Source organism: Cydia fagiglandana, chromosome 1 (genome assembly GCF_963556715.1).
Source record: "Cydia fagiglandana chromosome 1, ilCydFagi1.1, whole genome shotgun sequence".
Classification (NCBI taxonomy): domain Eukaryota; kingdom Metazoa; phylum Arthropoda; class Insecta; order Lepidoptera; family Tortricidae; genus Cydia; species Cydia fagiglandana.
Window position 1 is genome coordinate 25,518,277 of NC_085932.1, and position 23,704 is coordinate 25,541,980.

General features: G+C 40.1%; 2 protein-coding genes and 1 long non-coding RNA gene across 3 annotated transcripts in view; 2 read left to right on the forward strand and 1 right to left on the reverse strand.

Annotated features, from left to right (window-relative positions):
- Window positions 1–23,704, forward strand: part of LOC134668106 (uncharacterized) — a 518,821-nt gene that overhangs the window by 481,962 nt on the left and 13,155 nt on the right. The gene's annotated exons all lie outside the window — the stretch shown is intronic.
- Window positions 1,520–8,802, forward strand: LOC134667912 (venom protease-like). Its single transcript, XM_063525331.1, has 8 exons — window positions 1,520–1,656; window positions 3,101–3,201; window positions 3,774–3,910; window positions 5,330–5,463; window positions 6,420–6,588; window positions 6,966–7,210; window positions 7,835–7,995; window positions 8,635–8,802. The coding sequence occupies exons 1-8, from the start codon at window positions 1,596–1,598 to the stop codon at window positions 8,794–8,796; spliced, it is 1,170 nt and encodes a 389-aa protein (XP_063381401.1). The 5' UTR covers window positions 1,520–1,595; the 3' UTR covers window positions 8,797–8,802.
- On the reverse strand, window positions 10,236–23,269 carry LOC134667920 (glutamate decarboxylase 2-like). The gene is made up of 8 exons (XM_063525341.1): window positions 23,062–23,269; window positions 20,162–20,343; window positions 18,036–18,258; window positions 12,946–13,197; window positions 12,524–12,588; window positions 11,902–12,091; window positions 10,837–11,070; window positions 10,236–10,550 (listed from the first exon to the last, which is right to left on the reverse strand). The coding sequence occupies exons 1-8, from the start codon at window positions 23,167–23,169 to the stop codon at window positions 10,362–10,364; spliced, it is 1,443 nt and encodes a 480-aa protein (XP_063381411.1). The 5' UTR covers window positions 23,170–23,269; the 3' UTR covers window positions 10,236–10,361.

The window sequence follows — 23,704 nt, forward strand, 5'->3', positions numbered from 1 at the left end:
GCCGCGCACTTCCAAGCTAGAAGGCACAAGAACGCAGAATCCTGTATATGCAAATGACGCGCAGTCTCGCCACTGGTCACCGATACTATTCAAATTGCCCACTGCTAAGCACTAGCACCCTCTCTTGCGCGAGAGGGCTTGCGATAGTCCCACGTGGGCCCAATGCGGGTTGAGGACTTCACACACACACCTTTGGATTTTGCCACGGATTGTATGTTGTTTGATTGTTTTCCTAACGATGTTTTCCTTCAGCGAAAAGCTAAATCATGGACCCAAATTTTAAATAGCAGAAAAAAATGTTTCCAATCCACCGTGAAGCAAAGGTTAGTGCAAAGGCGTCTGAACATTCTTTCCGACTTCCGACACATGTGAATGATGTTAATTCAAAGGGGCGTGTAGTAATATAATTATCGCGAATTACCGTACGAATCAATGATCATTAGCATAGAGTAGGCAGTCCAAACATTCTCGGAATGCTGAGAGTGTCCTCGCTTGCTTCAGGCGTATGCAGATGCAGCCATCAATGGCCTTGGAACCATATTTTATACATTGAGTGAGACACACTAATACTATTCTTTTAAACATATATTTTAAACAATCAGATTATTAATTTCACCAGCATGTTAAGGTTTTTTATTATTATTATTTGATTGCTAGTAGTATCAGCTAGTATTTTATTAAGCTGCACAAAAAGTCCATTTTATTATTTAAAAGTACCTACCTAATAATTGTGTTTACCTTATTATAAAGTTTTAGCGCAAGTTCGAACGACACTTTTGTATGCAACTTCGAGGATCGCTGGCTACCGTCGCCTAAAAAGCCCCCTCCAGACTATGCGCGTGAATCGCGGGCGAAGCCGCGAACGCGAGTGTGGAGTCGATTTTCGCAGACAGCGACATGGACTCCACACTCGCGTTCGCGGCTTCGCCCGCGATTCACGCGCATAGTCTGAAGGGGGCTTAAGAAATCTGCATAATTTTACAAGTTTCTCCTCTTGGCTATGACCATAAATTACTTAAGTACCGCAATCGTAATCTTTACCAACATAAATCACCATTAACTGCAGGTTTTATCCTATATGACGTAATTACCAAGTAAATGCGTATGTCGCATAATATATAGATACCTACTTATCTATTGACCATTAAAATTAGCTTCATGTAGTCAGTGCAGTCGCTGTAAAATTGTATAATAAGTATGGGTTAAAATCTAGAGAGGTACAGACACAGAAAGCAAAACAGTACCTACCAGGGGTGTACCCCTGGGAGCCTAAACAAGATGACAGATGCTACGAAAAGTCACAATGCTTGACATGCTAATGCCCAATAGATATAGATGACTTAAGTTTCAAGCAGACATATGGGACCGCGTCAAGCACTATAGTACGGTAGCCAAAAATATTGTATAGAACATTCATACTACCAGCTTTTATTTAACTTTTATTTCAACCTTTCGGTAAACAATTCAGTATGATTTTTTGCTGTTATCAGTGACATCCTGTGGATTACTGGGTGTCCTATCGGGGCAGCATCCGCCTCGTCCTAAATGTCTGGTGAACAATTAGTGCTCGTACCGAGGCCGGCCGAACCGCAACCATGTTGCTGCTCATCTTGTTAGCTTTGAGTGCGCTTGGGGCCCAGGGAAACGATTACAAGTGTGAGTTTGTTTCTTAATTTTTCCTTTTACGTACTTAGGGTCACTTGCACCATCCCACTAACCCGGGTTTAAGCTGTTAAACCGTTAACCCAGTGTCACATTGTACTGGTAACCATGGTAACTCCAGATTTAACCGGTTAACCCCGCGTTAGTTAGTAGGCTATAAGCTTTGAAGTTGAAACTACCTCTACAACTACCTACCAATTTCACAGACATAATAACATTAGTATTATTAGGTTTTAGTAGGTAGGTATAATTTCAACGTATAATGTAAAGAACATTTAAATAATTTTATACCCGGTATCAAAGTACCGGTTAATTTCTAATTTATTACTTATCAAAGATAAGTAATTCGACTTTTAATTAACTTTAAATAGGTAACGATTCCAAACTTAAATCCACGATAACCGCCCATCTGAAATATACCTACCTAATATGTTAATCCTATCTATTTAAGATAGGTAGAGTCCATCTAAACTAACTTTGCACCGATTTATACAGACAAAAGAGGCAGTAGGTATCAATAATTACTACCTATCATTAATAAGCGTCATATTTTTTTTCATGAAATTTAACATTAACGATGAGTCAATCCACTCTTTGCCATTGTAAATGCCTTAAAGAGTCAGCTTTGGTCCGACTCTAACTATTATTAACTTAGATTTAATAATACTTATTCTACGTTTATTTCAAGGCATTTTAACACACTGCCTAATTTAAATTCTATAAATGCGTGCTTACTCAAAAACAATAGGTAATACCTAAGTGGTTAATCTATAAGTCAGTTTTATAAATTGCTTATTCTAAGCGTTCAAAGGGAGTTAACTTAATAACCAAAACACGTATGTAGGTACTTACTAATATGTTTTGTATCTTAGTCGGGAATATTGAACAACGTAATTTTGTAGTGTAGTTTTTTAAACACGAACACTAACGTTAGAGGACCATAATTTGATTTTGTGCTCTATTTTTAAGTTTTGTTTTGCGAGGCTATTGCGTCTGAAGGTTTTTCCGCACTGCTGTTTATAACAGAGGACCTATTGTTCAAAAAATCCTACAATATAAGTTATTTTTAGGGTTTCGTACCTCAAAAGGAAAAAGCGGAACCCTTATAGAATTACTTTGTCGTCCGTCCGTCTGTGTACTCAAATCTACAGCCCCTTGAAACTGTAAAAAAATCAAAGTTCTAAGTTTTATTTTTTAAAAACACTGAGTCAAACTAAACATTAATTTTGGTCCTACAACCCTAGCGAGATCTAAGTAAGCCTGTAATCTAACCTACCAATATTAATAGCATACCTATACAGATAGATTTACGCTCGTAATTGACGCTATACAATTGCGCTATTGTTGTTCTCACGCAATGAAATTGTGAAGTATGGAAAGCTTTCCTAGAATTTTAGTAGGTATTGAAGCCGCAGACCGATTGTGTGAGTTTTTGCAGCGTTCTTCGAGGGCGCGGCATGGGGAGATGTGTTCGCCGCCGGCGGGATGCACATCGGCCACGGCCGCCACAAGCGCTTCGTGGAGCTGAGTGACAACCAGGTACCCGAGGGTCTACCGCGAACCACGTTCGACGTGTTGTCTCTCTGTCTCACTTGTAAATTCGTACGTAAGTGTGACAGGGAGGCAACACGTCGAACGTAGTTCGTGGTAGGCCCCTGCTTATTATAAGTGTCTCAAGTCTCAACACTCTCCAATAGGCTACACTGATATTTGAAAGCGGTTGACATTACTTGTAGTTAATGCTCCAAACATACAATGACAAAAGTATTTAACGTAGGAACTAGCACCGAATACCTACTTACTAATGATTTACGTATTAATAGGTATATTATGGCAATGCTAATTGCTACAACTCGATATTTTAACGACTTTTATGTAGGTACCTATAAGAAACTGCCAAAACATGTGACCTATTTGCATTTTCATTTTCTTGCCTAATTATCTACCTATAGTTAATTATGCTCTGATTAAACAAAAATCTTTTGAGGACAACGTCAAATTTCTCAATAAAGTCATTGCTCCATAACCATAAGTGCACTACTTCACCCGTATCCTATCTAAACTAAATATCTATTAGTAATTCTATCCTTACTTAAAATTTCATTTACCAGAAAAATGTGCCATACCAAGCATGCACGTTGCCGGGCGGCAAAGGCGGCCACTGCCGGCATCTGCACCACTGCGTGATGGAGGAGTTCAAACGGGACTTCACCCTCTTCATGGATTACCTGTGCATTATCAAAAGGACGTGAGTCAAACAGTCAAACTTTTTTCTGATAGACGTTCTTCTGGGACCGTCCGGATTTTAATTTAAGTATATTTTATAAAAATTCTTAACAAATCTCACAGCGTTCTTACGATGCCAAGGCCCATATCCTCCTGAGTCCTGTTGTCGTTTTCAAAGTACATAACAAACAATTATGAACCTTATTCATAACCAAAGGTATCGTAACCTCCCGAAAGAAAAATAAAGCTCTAACGCAATAAGGTTGAAATATCGATTTTAATTCTTTGTGTCGGGGTCTAGGATATTCCAAGGCGTACTACCTACGAATACAAAATTATGAAAAATGCAGGAAAAGTTCCTAATACATAATAAGACTTATGATAGCCCTAAATAGAAAAGTCGCTAAGGAAAATTACAGTACTTAATAAAACGATTTTTAATACCTAATGATCTCTATAACTGGTTTTAATATTGTTCTTATTTATTGGAACATTTATGTTAGGTATATTCAATTTCATAAAGTCTCGGGTTAAACTAATAATATTCAGGTCAACCTTAGTAACGGTTACACGTAAATCAAAGTCAAAACATCGTGGCGAACGTCTTAACCGGCACCTTGGTTAGACCCCCTCGTGCTAATAGATATTTGACCCCAATGAGGCGTAAACGTGAGACGAGAGTATTGCCCTTTTCCGGTGTTTAGGCGATAATGCGCTTTTAAAATAGGTCGTTGGAAAGCTTAGTATCGTTACTGAATGGAACACACAAATTGTCAATGAGACATTCATTACTATTTAGTGACCGGTAATCTCGTAGTATTTAAATTCTTCGTTGCAACGTAAGGAGTTAAAAAAGTAATTGGTTTTTAGTTGAAGTGTAAAATAACTTCATTAATGAAACTTGACTTCACCTCATTAAAATCCCTGAGTATCATAAAATTATATTATGAGTAGGAAATGAAAGCTTTGGTTTACTGGAACATATTATAAGGTCAGCATATTTGGGAGCATGCGCAAAACATAAGACTCGATTTTTTTTTTAATTTCATACAAAATATTATGTTTACATAAGTAAAATGTACACTAGGTCCGTGGGGTAGAGGAGCTCGGGGGCTCCACAAGGAGCTCGGCAAACGCCTAAGGCAGGCCACAGGTGACCCTCGCGCTGGCAGCTTTCTTGCGCAAAGAATGGCCAAAGCAATTCTGCGCGGGAACGCTGCCTGCGTGATGGGCACCTTACCAAGGGCGCAAAATTTTGATAGGTTTTTTTAATTTTTAGCTTTAGTTTTTAATTGTAGTTAATTTTAGTTTTGTATTCATTTTATAACACTTATTTTACAATAAGTGAGTTTTCTCCCAGTAAAATATGTTTACATAGCAAATCATTTATCTCATTGTACGTTTCTAAAATAGGTATCATTATGTTATGATACTTTCTCAGGTCCATCGGTGTATGCTGCCCGGACTCCCTGAGCCAGGACCAGGTGGAAGGCTTGGCCGGCGACCTGCCCGCATCAGCCCCGCTGGAGGAGGGCAATGAAGCTATACTTAAGATCACGAAGGCGGAAAATCGAGGTCCGTAGATTCTATACAGGAGGCCGATTTTTGAAATTCGATCACTCGATTTCGTGTATTTTGTTGAATGATATCTCCACTACTAGGCGTTTAAATTCTACTAATAGAATTGAAATCGAGTGGTCAATACCACTAGATTCCAAATTCCCCAGAGCGTTTTTTGAACAACTACCCATATTGTGCGAGGTTATTAATTATTATATAGGCCATACTGAACAACTTTTTCTATGGGACAAACTCTGAAATAACATTTTTTGGCCGTTTCATACATTTTGGTCGAGTGGATGTCGACGTTTTCTACGGGAAGGCCAAATTTTTTTTGGGGTTTCGGGGTTGGTCCAATAAAAGAAGTTGTTCAGTATGATTTATATAATCACCTCGCACAATATGGCTAGTTGTCCAAACAAACTTAATCTTACTTAGGTACATAATAATGTCTGCTTTGTTAGCCGATGGTAAATAAATACTTATGCAATCAGGCTGCTGTTTTATTTTGGATGTGGTGACCTATTTTTTAATTACACTTCTACATCAATTGAAAATAAAGTATTAGGCTCGTTGTTTCTACTCGTGTATTATAAAAGTACCTATTGTTTAAAGACCATAGAGAAACGAACACTCGCATAAGGACTGTAGCCAAGTCTTTGGATTAAAATGAAGTGTCACTATGCTAGTAGGTACAGTCAGCCAAGAAAGTGGGCCACTTTTCGACTCTATCAGTCAGATGATGGAGTCGAAAAGTGGTAGGCCACTTTCTTGGCTGATCGTACCTATACCTAATAACGTCCTAACGGATAACACAAGACAGAAAAAGTTCAAAATAGCAGCCTCAGTTCAATTTTGATATCAACAAAGTCTTAATAATTAAAGGGCATTATAAACTTTCACAGCGAGTCACGACCATTAATAAACAAAAATTTGATTTGTTTTTTTTTTCAATAAAAACGTTTATACAGGATGTGGTCTCAGCACCCGATCCGCAGGACGCATGGTGGGCGCACGGCCGGCCAACCCCCGCGAGTGGCCGTGGATGGCCTCCATCACCCCCGAGGGCTTCGAACAGTACTGCGGGGGAGTGCTCATTACCGACCGTCATGTGCTGACAGCTGCACACTGCACAAGAAGGTAAAAATATATTAGTTATTTCGTTTATACTGCGGAAAAGTGCTCATTACCGACCGCCTACGCACTTTACAAGGTTTGTTATTGGTTTAATTCAAGTTGTGATAAACTTATTCATAATTCATGCGCAATCATATTTTCTTTCAATCAAATAAGCCTGTGTATCAAACCCAAAGATAGCTCCTACCTACATCCTTTGACGTGACCTGCTAATGTTAGAAACTAAAATAGATTAGTCACCATCTAGATATATAGTGACTTCCGAAGTGATCCAACATATTGTAAAAAAGATGTATTGCCATACTTTTGGCTAATTTGGTTGACACTATCTACATCACGAAGCTGATTGTAGGCACCTACCAATAAACTAAAAATTCCAGATGGAAAGCCAACGAACTATTCGTGCGCCTCGGCGAATACGATTTCGAGCGCAACAACGACTCACGTTCCTACAACTTCCGCGTGGTGGAGATCCGGCAGCACGAAGACTTCGACCACACGAACTACCACAACGACATCGCCATTCTGAAGCTGCACCGGCCGGCCGTGTTCAACACTTATGTGTGGCCGATCTGTCTGCCACCGGTTGGATTGTCGGCGATCAATCAAAGCGCTATTATTATTGGTAAGATTGGAATCCCATTGGTTTCTGTACACGATGGGCCAGCGCCAGCCACTGCAAGGGACGCATATATGAGGTAGAGGGAGCAAGTGATATTACTATTTCATTCTACCGCATGGCTGCGTCCCTTGGAGTGGCCGGCGCTGGCCCATCGTGTTAGAGGAGCGATAAAGCGCTTCACACATCTTCCTTACTACTGTAGCCTGCTAAATTGAAAGTAGCAATGCATTATCTCTCGCTTGGACTCTGCCCATAATTAATTAGCTACACAACGAATACGCTCTGATAGTTTCGTTTGAAAAAAAGTGTTCCGGATGTATGAATTTAAGTTTGTCGATGATAATTTGTTGTTTCATTTCATAACTTTAGAGATAAACACGAAATAGTAGGACATCCCAGCTCACCCCGTAGTTGGGATGACTAGGGGTGTCCTAATGTGAGTTTTGAAAATTGTTCGATCGACACTTTAGGATTATGAACATTATAATAGCTTGATTTGTTATTAGAATATATAATTTACGTAGCAGTAGCCTGTAAAAACCAACTGACCCCTCTGTCATCCCTCCTCACCCCATTCATAGCCCAATTGCCCTCGAAATCCCTACTCACCCCATTTTACGGTACCAGGTTGGGGAACTCAGTCGTACGGCGGGCCGCACAGCAACGTCCTGATGGAGGTGTCGGTACCGATCTGGGAGCACACGCGCTGTGTGCAGTCTTTCACCGACTCTATCTTCGAGGAGAACATCTGCGCGGGCGGCTACGATGGCGGGAAGGACGCTTGCCAGGTAACGGATAGGGTGCATTGGGGTAAATGCGAAGGCGGGATAATTCAGAAACTGGCAAATATCTACTAAACTAGAAACACTTTCTACTGTAGCAACAGTACGCAAGATGCCATGTAAGCGTTGCAGCGGCGTAAATGTTGCTAAAGTATGAACTGTTTCTAGTTTAGTAGATTTTTGCCAGTTTCAAAAATTACCCTGCCTTCGCATTTAGTATTTAGGCCAATGCACCCTACCAAATGTTACATATCATCATCATCTAATAAGCCTTTTATCGCCAACTGCTGAGCATAGGTCTCTCTTCGAGTACGCCACTTATCCGGGCCCAGAGCCAATCTCAAAAAATTCTTAAATTACACACACCTATCCTTCTACGAGTATAACCTAATTAATACCACAACGTTTCAACCGCTTTATTTCATTGAAAACTTTTTCCGGGTATTTGGTAGAGGTCCCCGACTGCTAAACTTAAAAATGTAGAGAATTTAACCAACATCAAAAAATTTCTGATACCTATTAACCTGTGAATATCCAAACTCAATATCAACAGGTACCTATACTGGTAGAGAGACGATTTAGGGTGCATTGACTCCTAATACTCCAAAGGAACACTTTTCACCCTAATATTGAACATGTTCGCAGGGTGACAGCGGCGGGCCGCTCATGTACCAGCTATCCAGCGGGCGTTGGGCGGTGATCGGCGTGGTATCGTGGGGCGTCCGCTGCGGCGAGCCCAACCACCCCGGCGTGTACGCGCGCGTCGACAAGTACTTGCGCTGGATCGTCGACAACGCTAGATTTTAGCTCTACAATGTACACTGGCGTTCAAAAGTGCATGGAAGATGTTTCAACCGTATATAATATTAAGGCATTACGGTCGACATCTATCCATGCACTTTTGAACGCCAATGTAGGTGGAGTATCTTCGAGATTTTGAAATTACAGGATCCATGACAATACTTACACATTTTTTGTAATGAATTTTCATGATAAAAAAATAATTTTACAAAAGTAACTCTCATTTCCGTACCCGAAGGGTAAAACGTGACCCTATTACTAAGACTCCGCTGTCCGTCCGTCCCTCCGTCTGTCACCAGGCTGTATCTCACGAACCGTGATAGCTAGACAGTTGACATTTTCAGAGATGATATACTGACTGATGACTATAACAACAAATTTTAAAAAGTACGGAACCGTCGGTGGGCGAGTCCGATTCGCACTTGTCCGGTTTTTTACCTTAATCGTTTATAACTTGTTAAAAGGTGTGCTATGTCATTTAATCATTGCAATCATGTACAACATTATAAGATGTTCAACCACATAAAACTAGTCACATGTGTATTAATTGGTTATGACGTTACGAGTAAATAAAAATTAATGAAATAATAAATACTACTCTCTAGTCTATTGAGAAAAATATTTTATTTATTAATTAACCTAATTCATAAAAATAAAGATTCATAAAGTTAAATTATAGATCTTCAATCAGAGCCTACGTAGCTTTAAAAGTATAAAATGAAATATATGTAATAATTAAGTACTAAAGAAAATATGGTAAAGACCTAGATTTCAATTCAAATATTAAAATAAGTAATTGCAACGGGTGAAAAGGGTGTGGGCGACTCAACTGTCACATTGGTCCATTGAAACAGAAGTAAAAGTTTATAAACTTTACTTCTGTTTACTTATAACTACACTTTACTATAATATGGTTAAATCTACAATCTAGTGTAATTTCCTCTGCCGCTTGTATATCCGCCAACACCTTGTGGTCCTCTGAAAGGTTTCCTCAGGCATCGGATGAAAAGGACACGGCCAGGCGGAAAACATCTTGTACTTCTTGCACTCAGATAGGGGAGAGTATGATACAAAACAAAATCTTTATTAAGTTTATGTCAAGTCTACTAACACATATTAACTCACATTATAGACGGGTCTAACGCGATGTGATGATGTGTGATGTGATGTCTACCCCAAACTTTTCCATACACTTTTCGTCGGGTAGATGCACAAATCTCTGTTTTGACATTTTGCTGGGACATCAGTCAGCCGCGACCACGACCAGTGAAACCTGTGTCGAAACGTCGGTAAATCAAGGTAATTGAATATATGAATTGAATATAATTCGCGTTAGACCCGTCTATAATGTGAGCTAATATGTGTTCAAAACGCGAAAGTTTAACATATTATAAGTCTACTAACAATCAAGTGATATCTCCTCCCCTTGTTGTATATCGACGAACATCTTCAGAACCTGTGCTTCTTCGAGCACCGAGTGGAAAGTTACAGCCAGGCGGGAGAAATTCTAGAGCTCACGCAGGGGAGAGTATTTTAACAACGGGGAGTTCTTTAAGTTTATGTTAAATCTACTAACAATCTAATGTGATTTCCTCCCCCGCTTGTTCAATATCCGCTAACATCTTTAGGACCTGGGCTTCCTCAAGCACCGGGTGGAAGGTGACGGCCAGGCGGAAGAAGTTCTTGTGCTCACGCAGGGGAGAGTATGATATAATTAGCAGGGAGTTTCTCGTTAGGCTCTCTTTGATTTTCGGAGTAATCTGGAAAGTGAAACGTGGGCTTTTAGAAATAAATCGCGTTAAATAGACTTAACTACCTATACTTAAAATGACGTGTATTCCCACTAGATCTGAAACTCTTGTAAGTCTGAACTACCCATGTAGTTCAGATGTATCAATCCCATGATTGATACATACTTTTTCATGTTGACACTAAATAATATAGGTACCTAGTCACATAAAAATCCTGCTTTTAAGTACATATTAGATTTCGGTTACTAATTGAATGCAAGGAGGCTCCCATTTCTTATAATCATCAAGTAGGTACCTTATGCATCCTCTCCCACCACTCCTCATCTTCCTTGTCTTCTCTGTACCGTTTGGGAATGTACCAGAAGCACACATTGGGGCACTGCAACTGGTCTACCACCAGCTTAAAGCCAGGCCGACTCGCTACGGTGTCGAGGCAGAACTGAGCGATCTGCATAGTACGGTCGGCGAGTTGGTTGAGCCCGGCATCCCCGCGCGCCTTCCACATCATCCATATTTTGAAAGCGTCGATCTGTGAATGTACGATTTTATGTGGTCAGGCGCTGCCATAATTTTAGTCAACCCATCGGAAAAAATACATTTTAGTTATGTAGTGTAGAATGGTTACGAACTTATGAACATAACGGCAAGGCGATGACTATTATTTTTGAGCGAACTTTTTATAATATAAGGTTAGCAACTTCAACTAAATAAAGAGCGCTCGTACGAAATTAAATTCAAAATATTATACAACTACCCAACCTGGCCAAAACTGTTCTTATACCGTTTAAAATCGTGCCTCGGTCGTACAAAACAAGAGTCGTAGAGTGAACAAAATGCAGAAATGTGACTCAAAAATTAGATACAATACTAACCCGAATAATTTTTGACAACATAGGGATATGAAAGTTGTATTTGTTATTGAAATATTGTTCTAAATATTTTAGAATGTGTAAGTTAGAGTCTACAGAGATAGAGGATATTATATCAGACTATTACAGTAGCTTTTTAGTTTGTTGGTAAGAGTAAACTGCGAATGCGAATGAATGAAATGTGAATGTGGCGGAAGCCTATGTCGAGCAGTGAACGTCCACTGGCTGATATGATGATGAGTAAAACAAGATACATTAAGTAATATACTAAGCGCTTACCTTACGTCCGCACTGTACGCTCTTGTCCCCGGTATCGTAGCTGACGTCATAGAACTTGTCCTGCTGGAAGAGGTACTGCGCTGCAGCTGAGTTGGCTTCGTGGAGGAGGCCCTTCTCGCGCACCAGGAACAGGGAGCATTGGAGCGGCGCTCCTGCCATCTTGTGGGGGTTCCACGATATTGAGTTAAGCAAGAGACTATTTCAGAGCTCACCTTACGTCCACACTGTATGCTCTTGTCCCCGGTATCGTAGTTGACGTCATAGAACTTGTCCTGCTGGAAGAGGTACTGCGCTGCGGCTGAGTTGGCTTCGTGGAGGAGGCCCTTCTCGCGCACCAGGAACAGGGAGCATTGGAGCGGCGCTCCTGCCATCTTGTGGGGGTTCCACGATATGGAGTTTGCTCTGCAATTAAAATAGTTAATAGCTAAGGCCCAGCCATACAAAAGAAAATACCAGAATTTGCCACTGAAATTTGAACTTTTAGTGCAGGGAATAGAGTTGATTTTGCTTTTGTTTCAAAATTTAACGAAACATAACATATGCGACTCTGTTCCAACTGAATATGATTTACTTTTCATCGAACTGAATAAGTACTATAGGTAGAACCTTGGGCCTTAGGAGGATAAGTTGTTGTTTTACATCTTATGATTGATACCCATAAGATATGGTTAAAGTGGAATTTTGAGCGTTGCGACGGGTTCAAAGCACGTTGGTTAAACAAACTGTGCTACCGAGAAAAATACAATTAATAAACTTTCCCACTCTTGATTCTTGGTGATAAAAGTCATTTGCTAACGGGTAAAAAGAATATTTTAAATAAACAACGTTGCTTACCGTTCAATGCCATTCAGCTTTATTTTGTGTTTCCGAGACAATATCAAACTCCCGCCCCAGCAAGCCTGAAAACCATAAGTCAAACTGAATTAGAATATAACATGGTGGGCGCTATGCAATGACACTAAAGGCTTTGACCATGTATTCCTCATCCAATTTTGCCACTAGAATGTACTTAGTTTTTTCTGGACCAATATATACCTAGTACTACTTATACCTACAATATGTATCTATCTAGTACTACTTATATAGGATAACGTAATATCGTTGAGTAGCTTTTTGTACGGTAATATAATAACAATTGACAAAGAACGCGTGCGATAACGATTTCTTGATTATATAGGATTACTCTAACTACTACGACTTACTGACTTGTTAATTTTATCTCAATTCAATAACAAACATAATAAGAGGCAACCTACATCAACGTGCATCCAAACGGCGTATTTCTTGCAAATGTCAGCAATGACCGACAAAGGGTCGATAGCTCCCAGCACAGTGGTCCCAGCAGTGGCATTCACCATCAAGGGGTGTAGTCCAGCCTTCTTGTCTCTGAGAATGGCCGCTTCCAGCTCTTCTGGTACCATTCGGCCGTTGGCGTTGGTCTGTATGGTACGTATGCTGTCGGTACCGAAGCCAAGCCAGTGCGCGGCTTTCTTTATTGAATAGTGACTCTGAAAGGTTTTATCATTAATTATTTAGTAACCTGGTTCTTTTAAAACCTTCAATATATAAGTAGGAATAGATAGATAAATGGGTATGTCCTTAAACTGCGTCCAGGACCCGGGTATGTCCTTAAACCACGTCCAAGACCACCGGTGGACGGGCAGCAGCGTCCCTCAAATTCGGTGTACTCGACTGCGATCGCCAACCCGCCTGCCAAGCGTGGCGATTATGGCATTCACCCCCCAAAAAAGGGGGAGGCCTATGTTCAGCAGTGGACGTCTTATGGCTGAGATGATGATGAGATAGATAAAGTTTATTAAGCTCAAAAGGTTACATTCTATACATAATTTCATAAGTTATGTTACAAAGGTATATCTGTCTAAGATCTTTCGTTGGTACTTAAATTAGGTATAAACCTGTGCTATAAGTACCAGGTAGACGTGTGCGCCGCGCCGGCGCGCCGCCGCCGCCGGTCTTTTTGACCACGCCGCCGCCGCCGATAAATGATCGGCGTGAAATCGGCGTGACCTTGAGTGTTGTTAATTAGCTATTCCAATTTGGTTTTTCGATTACAATATGGATTTTTTTGTATTATTTAATACAGTTGTCAAATATACATTAATTATTAAGTAAATGAAACTGAATAGCCAGTTGCAGAAGCTATTTGACACACCAATTAAAGTAACTGAATAATCCTAAGTATTCACAGTCTACCTTCGAGCAACACCGGCTTCCGAAACATCGGAAGGGAGGGGCCCAAGCGATATCTTACCGCACAAATCTTTCTGCCATTTTTCGCGGGGGGAAAGGTGCACACAGTCGCACTTCTCACACACTTACATACAAAATCCAATCTGTAATGACGACACAAATACATAGAAAATGACACACGTCAAAGACAAATCTTGAAAACCTCGATCTCTTTTTGTGTACGGACGAGTGACTAGTGTCACAACACGCACACTAACACATTTTCGTTGAAGTATGTCATTGCATTATGAGAGATGAGAAGTCGGATTTGTCGCTCGACCGATCCGCAATTTGTACTGAGCGAGCAAAATCGATAAATCCAACAATTACTCGAGACTAAAATATAATAATTGTATTTAAATGTAATTAAACGTATGATATGTAAAAAAAAAATATTACATGTGAAATGTAACACTTTCTTTTTGTAAATTTGATGTCCCCGACCTCTTTTTATAACAAAAAACCGAGCAAACAGGCATTTTTGTGCAGCAGTGTTCACGCGCGCGTCTGGACTCGGTCTAGTGAAAAATCCAAGTGCAACTAGTTTTATTACCCGCGCTAGATTAGATTGACGCGCTAATCTTGTACCTCGGCAGAGGGGAAATAGTGCGAATGCCGCCTCCCTTCGGTGTTGCTCGAAGCAGTCTACTGTTAACGAACGAACAAAAACTGCTGCTTATATCTTGGACAGCTAGAAGAACAAACCCCTCCTTTCTCAGAGAGCTCTATATCGCCACTCAGCTCGTCCCAAGATGCCATGGGTGAGCCCTTAGATTCTTCGGACATATTATCCACCGCATGATGTGGAGAAACATGAATTTAAAGCCGAACGAAAGGTAAACGTGCTCGAGTTGGAGCATGTGTGAGATAGACTATGAAGAGGTCGGCTTGCGGAAGTCTGCACCGTGCAGTCCACATGGCTTATGACCGCACGAAATGGAGACAAATTACATATATGTCACGATCCTCAGCAACGAGAAAACTAGGAAGAAGATACGTTTCAGTGAGCCTGGTGCTTGTACGATAACAAAACCATTAAAAAGAAGCCATAGTAGTCCACTAGTAGAGTGGAGACCTTGGGGAGAGTCACGCCCAGTAGGAAAACCAACGATGCGTTGGTATGACGACATCAAAAGAACAGCTGGAACACAAAGGGCACAAAATAGATCAGAATGGCAAAAATTGAAGGAGGCCTACATCTCAAAGATTGAAAAGGGCTAAAAAGAAGAAGACGAGAAGAAGCAGTCCACTATGTTTAGCAAATTTCAACGATATGTGGAGTTCTGTTTTGTTAAAGTACGTCATTTTTAATTGCTTAAGCCATGGAAAGCTTGAGAAAACGGAGAGTTACAGATCGGATCGAAGGTCATTGGGACCAGGTAACCTCTTAATGCAAGCCAGTATTAGGGAAATCAAGTTATTATACATATCCTATATTCATTTACAAACCCTATTTTACTCACAGCATATTCAAACTATACGTAGTTCACTGACCAGCAACCTGCATTGATCAAATTTTCAAGAAAAACAACAAATTTAATGATTTTTCTTAAGAAACTTGAAAGTCAAGGTCACGCCGATTTCACGCCGAAAACACGCCGCCGCCGCCGATTTTTTGGCAAACGCCGCCGCCGATCATTTCTTAATCGGCGCACACGTCTAGTACCAGGTACCTTCCATTTGTCTTTACGTACTTTACATGTATATTGTACAGGCGAGTATTATTTATAATTAGCTACATACTGTTAAGAAAGTTATACAAAGTCTATAACAATGAGGAAATATTACGTTAGAAGTTATCTATAAAGATAGCAAAAATAATTATTAAAAAAGTTTTTTCAAGAGCTCCAAAATGTGTGTGTGTGCGCGCGCGTGTGTGTGTGTGTGTGTGTGTGTGTGTGTGTGTGTGTGTGTGTGTGTGTGTGTGTGTGTGTGTGTGTGTGCGTGCGTGTGTGTTCGTGTGTTTTTTAAAGTACACTAAATTGAAACAATAATAGTTATGTCATAGGATGCAAAAGAATTTCAGTCTCTATGTATGATTTGTTAACCGACTTCCAAATCCCAAAGGAGGAGGTTATCAATTCGGTTGTATGTTTTTTTTTTATTTAATTTTTTTTTTTTATTTATTTTTTTTTATGTTTGTTACTCCATATCTCCGTCATTACTGGACCGATTTTGAAAATTATTTTTTTGATTGTATGTATATGCATACAGATTGGTCCCGTTTTTGTCAAAATCCAGTTCTGATGATGGGATCCATGAGGAATCGACGGAACTCCTCAAATCTTAAAGGCATACATATGGTGATTTTTGTGTTTTTATCAACAAATCAAGCATATACATTTAAAAACGTGACATTTGATGAAGTGGAACTGCTGATGATGATCAGAACGGAACTCTTCAACGACGCATAGTTCACCTTTGGCGATTTGTCCTCTTCGTTATGTTTGTTAAGCAAGTTAAGTTTTTAAGCCACAATTTTATCAAGCTTGAGTTCTGATGATGGGATCCATGAGAAATCGAGGGAACTCCTCAAATTTTAAAGGCATGCGTATAGAGATTTTTGTATTTTCATCAGAAAATCAAGCATTTTCATTAAAAACTGTCGCATTTGATGAAATGGAACTGCTGATGATGATCAGAACGGAACTCTTCAACGACGCATAGTTCACGTTTGGCGATTTGTCCTCTTCGTTATGTTTGTTAAGCAAGTTTAGTTTTTAAGCCACATTTCTGTCAAGCTCGAGTTCTGATGATGGGATCCATAAGGAATCGAGGGAACTCCTCAAATCTTAAAGGCATACGTATAGAATTTTTTGTATTTTCATCATAAAATCAAGCATTTACATTAAAAACTGTCGCATTTGATGAAGTGGAACTGCTGATGATGATCAGAACAGAACTCTTCAACGACGCATAGTACATGTTTGGTGATTTCGAATTTCGATTTTGACTTGGACTGGGACCCGGACTCATACCCGGATCTGGTTCGGATCCGGACTCGGACTCGGACTCGGACCCGGACTCGGACCCGGACTCGGACCCGGACTCGGACCCGGACCCGGACCCGGACTCGGACCCGGACTCGGACCCGGACTCTGACTCAGAGACCCGGACCTTGACCCGGAAAACCACTATGATACCTAAACTAAATAAACCACTATGATTACCTACCATAAAATGTGGGTATGATGATGCCAAACCCCTCCCGCTCAAACTCCCGTACACCGCACCGCATGCGCCGTTAAGTGGGTTAGGTTAGGTTTGAACTGCGATCCTCACAGAACCGAACAAAAGTGGGTTAGGTTTGGTTAGAACTGCGAGTCTTACAGAAACGAAATGCTACTAGAAAAGTGGGTTTGATTAGGTTCGAACTGCGATCCTCACAGAACCGAACTGCTATCAGAGAAGTGGGTTAGGTTAGGCTAGATAACTACGACCCTTACGGAAACGAAATGCTACTAGAAAGTAGGTACTGGTTTTACCTCCGTTTCTACATAGTGCACCATCTACCATAATCTTTCACCGGGCCCCATAGAAGTCGGTTTTTTTTTCTTAAAAATTATTCAGTAACCATTCTGTCAATGTCTGCTTGCAGGTGTATTTATTAAGGCCATAAATGTTAAGGAACGAAATTAACTTATTACACAAAAATCTACCTAGAAAATAATGAAATCTCTTACTAAATGCAGTTCTACAAATAGCATGTCGTGGAATCATTTTTTTTCGCCTACCTCGATATGTGGATATTAGTATCTGTGGAAGAAAAGGATTCGGAGTGTTTCTTCAATACTATTTGGAGTACAAATAGTTGCCGGACTGTGAGTACCTGACATGTTTTATACAGTTCCAGGAATAGAGAATATTTTGACTTCACGAGCCTAGGTGAGAAATGGCGAGACGAATAGCGATCGGTTTTTTTCTACACTCGCGTTTTAATTATTTGTATCACCTCTTAGGTACACCATTGCCTAATAAACATTGCATTGGCTAATCCTAAAATTAATAGACTTAAATTACGACTAAAATTTATGGCAGCCCCGCCAACTCACTACACTAGCTAACTCTTACATTACTATTACCAGGGAAAACTTACATCTTCAGAAGTGTACAACACCATCTGAGGCAGACCCCACATGCCCTTTGTCTTGACTTGCGGGAAGGCCCTGAACCGGGCTGCGACGATGCCGTACAGCATCGACAGGCTGCCCCCAGGGCTGAAGATGCCGTCGCCATCGGGGATGCCGAAGAGCTTCAGGACGTGGCTCAGGACTTTGTTCTCGATGAGAGTGAATGCGGGCGCTACTTCGAATGTATACCTGGGAAAATGAAGTTGTTTTTTAGGCCTGCTCAACCATATTATAGACCGACCGCTTAAATAAGTCCTCGCCTGCGCGGTACGGGGGCGACGGGTTGGGAAGACTAAGAGTGGCAGAGAAGGTGCGGGTGGCAGGCGTACGGCCGGCGCCCGCACCTTCCTCGCCGCCCTTAGTCGTCCTTCCCCGTCGCCCCTGGACCGCGCAGGCGAGGACTGATTTAAGCGGTCGGTCTATAGAGTATGTTCTTTCTAATGTATTTCAAGATAATGCAGAGCCGGATTAAAAAATTCCGATGTCCAAAGTATCTCTAGTTCTAGACCATGGTGCTGTCCTCTCTCCGGGGTCTTTCGATTAATTTCTAAGATTGTGATGCCCTTTAAGGAACTGCTTAACAAACTCGTTTTTATACCATGCGTACGTATATGTCGGCATAACATAAAGGAAGTCTAAAATTTTAATATGTGACGTTATGTATGAATAGGGACCTTAATGTCGATGGCGCTTACGCCATTATTTACGATGCTCCGATATAAATACAATGCCGCGCACCGCTGTGCGGCTTAAGCGCCATCGACAATAAGGTCCCTTTTCATAGATAATGCCCCATATGTCCTTTTCATCGATTGATATTATATAACGATTACGATTATGCAAACCACTTCATTAATTATCACAATAATTATAATTACTCATTAATCACCAAGTATGCGTACAATTAACTGTGAACGTGTCTACATTCTCTAGTTTGTATTATTTACTACTGAACCTAGGTTATCAACTAATTAATGTCAAGTATGTTACAACTGGTTATACAATCAGCGACCTGTGCAGGAATAGGAACCTATTCGCGCGTATGTGAGGGGTATAAGTAGGTATTAGGTACTAAGGTACATCTACCACTTTCGACATGAAATTCCCGATTCGTTCGTCGAAATGTCGAAAAGTTCGATGAGCAACTGGAAGATTAATAAAAATATAGAGATAACAAGTGCTACCTAATTGAAAAACAAAAATGTAATGAACTAATGATTACTTTTTATTTATCGCATGAAAATTACAATACACAATGGAAACTTTTCCCACTTTGTCTGTTATCTGTTCTATGTCGTAATAAACTAGTTCGATTTATATTTTATAGACCTTTTACCGTGTTTATGATATGATATACGAGTACACTTGTAACTTACTAATAACTGTTACTAAAAGTTCAAAGCACTAAGAAGGAAAGTCTAGTGCACAAGGTAGACGAGATCCAGTACCTAAGCATTTGGTGAAGGTGAACCAGACAGCCTAGGTAAACATTTATCTATTTCCAAACTTAGTTAAGCTGGAATGACTTCTAACTTTCAACAAATTTTCTACTAAGGGTTCAACAAATACGGGTATTAAACAGCAAATATCGCGTACCTATTGCATGACCAATCGTTGCCCTCTCAAGAATTCCCTATTGACCCCAGAAGAATAGATACCTTTGCATTAAATGGGTCGGTACCTAATTATTTAAACATAACATTAACAAAGCAAAAAAAGCCAGTAAGGATTGAAGCTCCCGTAGTTAGGTACATTCTTCTTTGTTGCGCTATAAAAGCAGATTTTGCGAAATAATTTATCAGAAAAACTTAGCCGAATCTGCCACGGAAAAGTTATATCAATCTTTCAAACATTATCTCGACTTTCGTCCGTTTTCGAAAATAAGAAAGCGGTAGTTCTATACACTACACCTCCATACCGACACATAACTACATATGTACTACAGAGGCGCATGCGCCGTGCAGAGTGCGAACATGGGGGATAAGCGAGGTTTCCTATATATAACTCCTCGGAACCCTTGTGCAAACGACTTTATTTACAAATTTTTACTATAGGTGTAAAATAAGGTACCCCATTTTGATTAATTACTTACTGGCTGGTGTTGAAAGCCTCTGTGATCCAAGCAGCAGAGAGCCCGTAAGGATCAGTGGCCCCGAACAGCTGGTTACGGAAGGCGGGCTTGTTGGTCTTGACGCTGTATTGCAACACTTGCCGCACACATTGCTCTAAGGTCTTCTCGTCTGTAGCCTCCGATATGTCTAGCTGAAGAATTTTCTGGAACGTCAAAATTCAAGTTATTGAACTGAGACTGAATTTATCATTCTAGTGGTATTCATCCCTACTATCCATTCAACAAGACCCTGTCACACTTACGTACAAATTTACAAGTGCGACAGAGAGGCAACACGTCGTCGATCGTGGTTCGCGGTAGCGGTAGGCCCTCAGAGCCCGGTTAAAATTTTTAAATTTGTTACGGCCTTAATCTTATTTTGATATGACTTTCAAGGTAGCTCAGCTCACGCTGATTGGTGCAGTGAAATGAAGTGAAAGTCGTGCGTGAAATGAGCAGCAATCACCAAGACGAACGTTAAGGTCGTATCATAACCATTCTGCCCTGCTTATTGTATGTGCAATACTTGCATGAAAATCATCGTTTAAATAAATAACTTATTCAAAGAGAACAAGATAAACAATTGCATGACTTTTTAACTGCAATTACTGCATATGTTTTTAGCACGGCAGCATTAAAACCCATAAGCATACGTCGGACTCCAGCGGGCATTTTCGTGGCATGTCAGAATGATAGGTAAGGTTCGCAAATCAATCAATTCACTTTCGAGTATTTGTACTTAGTATTTGGTACCTAGTATTTATAATGTGAAATTTCAAATATCATAGCAACTAACTGCGTTATTTATAAACGTACTTGAACTACACATAAGTCAAAATGGCGAAAAAGTTCGTTTGGCTTTATCCGTCACTCAGACAATTGCAGCTGTGAGAAAGGAACAAAACAAATGAGTTAACTGGGCATGTCAAGTTCTATGAACACGGCTATGTTACAAATACTAGGTACATTATGATACTCGTAAGTTAAGATTTTTTTGTAAACCTTACCTTGCCCTCAAACTGCCCCCTATAGTCCGACGTATGCCCATAAGCAATGTTTAATTTGAATCGTTCTATAGGGCAATATTCTTATACACAGTCACAAACTCATAATTGTAATAACTCATAATTTTACGTTCGCTGACCTACCATGCATGCATGCATGTACCAATACAATATCTACGCGTTTCTATCCAGCGGAAAATTGCAACTTATGTTTTATGATCGAAACCATATTGCCAATCCTGCATCTAATCTTCGGAATCGAATCAAAATCAAAACTGTATACTTAGCTAAAGAAAATGTAGATAGCCGCAAGCCTGAACAATTGAACATTACTGATAAGTATAATGGGTACGCGCATATCTCATCCAACAGCCGCAGCCAGCGTCATCGTTCTTTTATTCATTCATAATACCTGTCTCTTTTAGAATACTTATGCCTCTTTTAAAATTTACTTAGGATGGATAAAACATTCGTCGCGTATCTTCCTTTTTTTCGTCGTAGCAGTTAAAAAAGTTAGACCCGAATATTTCAAGGACTCAATATAAGTTTTTATCGGCAGACCAAAAAAGCGATGGCTCGATGTCGTGAAAGCAGATATGAGCGTGAACGGGCTCACACGAGACGACGCCCGGGATCGCGCAAAGTGGAGGAAAGCAAGTAGGAAAGCGGACCCTGGCAAAGGCCGGGATAACGCTAGGTAGAAGAAGAATATTTAAGTTTTTATCGGATGCTGTGGAGCCAAGTATTGTTAAGTGCTATATCGCTCTGACTGAACTAATTATTTAATGGGCAATTGGGTCTAATTAGGCTAAGTAGGCCCAACTACGCACGTCGCACACTAGTGTGCGACATTTGACTCTCTGCAGTCGGATACTAAAAGGCAGTCAGTTCTTAGAACATTTTGTTTACAGAAAGTCTTCAATCACCTTTTAATATTCTTCCTAAGAAGGTAGTTAGTATGGATGTCTGGCTTAACATTTTGGTTTACCCAGAGAGATGGCAAAACGTATGTTTGTTGCCCTGACTGTACTGTGTGCCTCGCGTTGATACTAATGTTAATGTAAGGGTGCACTAATTGCGGAAGATACATTTATTATTTGTCCTCATTATCTCGTTCGTATCAGAGCAATTGAGGGACCTATATTTGACTGGAGAAAGTAACAAAAGGTGCCGTGGCTACTTTTACGTTAAATGTCTATGTCACGGAGAGTCAAATTGTTGGAACTATCAATTTTTTTAAGACGAGAGATCATGGTGTGACCCTGACGATTTATGACATGAGGAGCCAAGTAGCCACGTCACTTCTGTCATTTTGGCAAGTTAAATAGATCCCAAGGAGGTACTTAAAGCATACAATTTGGCCAAATAAAGAAAGTACTATTATATTATTTCCATGTAGAACATTTCTTGTGCCACAAGCGAACCGGGTGTTTGTTTGCATAGTATGATATTGCGAGAAATACCGGCATCGGCACGTGTGGATTTACTCACCAAACAGCCGAGTCTCCGCGGTTTCAAATTCAACCGGATTTTACGGAAAATATCATAGGTAGGTATTAAAGTTTTGAGTCATATATTTTGTTTATGTACGAATAAAAAAAAGGTAGAAATTACAATAATGTTCACCCAGAATTATAGACAATATTAAAATTATAATTTATACATATAGGATCTTGATTGGAAGTCGAACTTTTGTAACCGTTGATTACAATTCTTCCACCACTAACATTCGAAGCTCGTATGAAATGCTTAAGTAGGCACCTACAGTACGGTAGGACTTCCTTGTAAATGGATATTAGACTTTTAATAATTTTTCAGGCCTTTGGTTTAGAACAAACAATTTAAAATACAACATAATCAACCCAGTGCAATATTTACCTCCAAATCCTTTGGGTGCTCAAACTTGATAAGCGGCGCATCTGCTCCCAACTCCTCTTTTACTATATTAAACACTTTACTAAGAAACGAATGACCGTTTACATTCATTTTGTAGACATGCAAATCTCACTGCATCTATGAATGAATAGGTGTAGCCTAACCAAGGGACCGCGGCAGACTGCGCGTAGGCACAGTTCACCCGGAATCATATAAATTATTGTTTGTAGTATTTTGCCATTATTTACACAGGACCTCGAGCTCCGTAATGAGTATCAACAACACCGATATCGGATACGTTAAGGACCACACATCCATTCCGGCCTTCAGTGTAAAATATGGAGTTAATAACCCCTCAATGGCAGTGTCTGATTACAGTGATTACAGATTATGTCGTTAACGGAAAGTTAATAAAAAGGGTGTTATCTAATTTGTGTGGTACGGCGCACAGTGTGGCACTTGTGGCAGTAAGCTCATGGTTTCACCTCACTAAGTAGTAAAAAAATCCCAAGCTTCTAAATGTAACTCAAATCAAATACCTATTAAGCAACAAAAACAATTCCCTACTGGTACCTAAATACCTATTTAACTAAATATATGTAAGTAACATATTGCTGTGCACTTGTTGATATTGAGTTATTGGAAC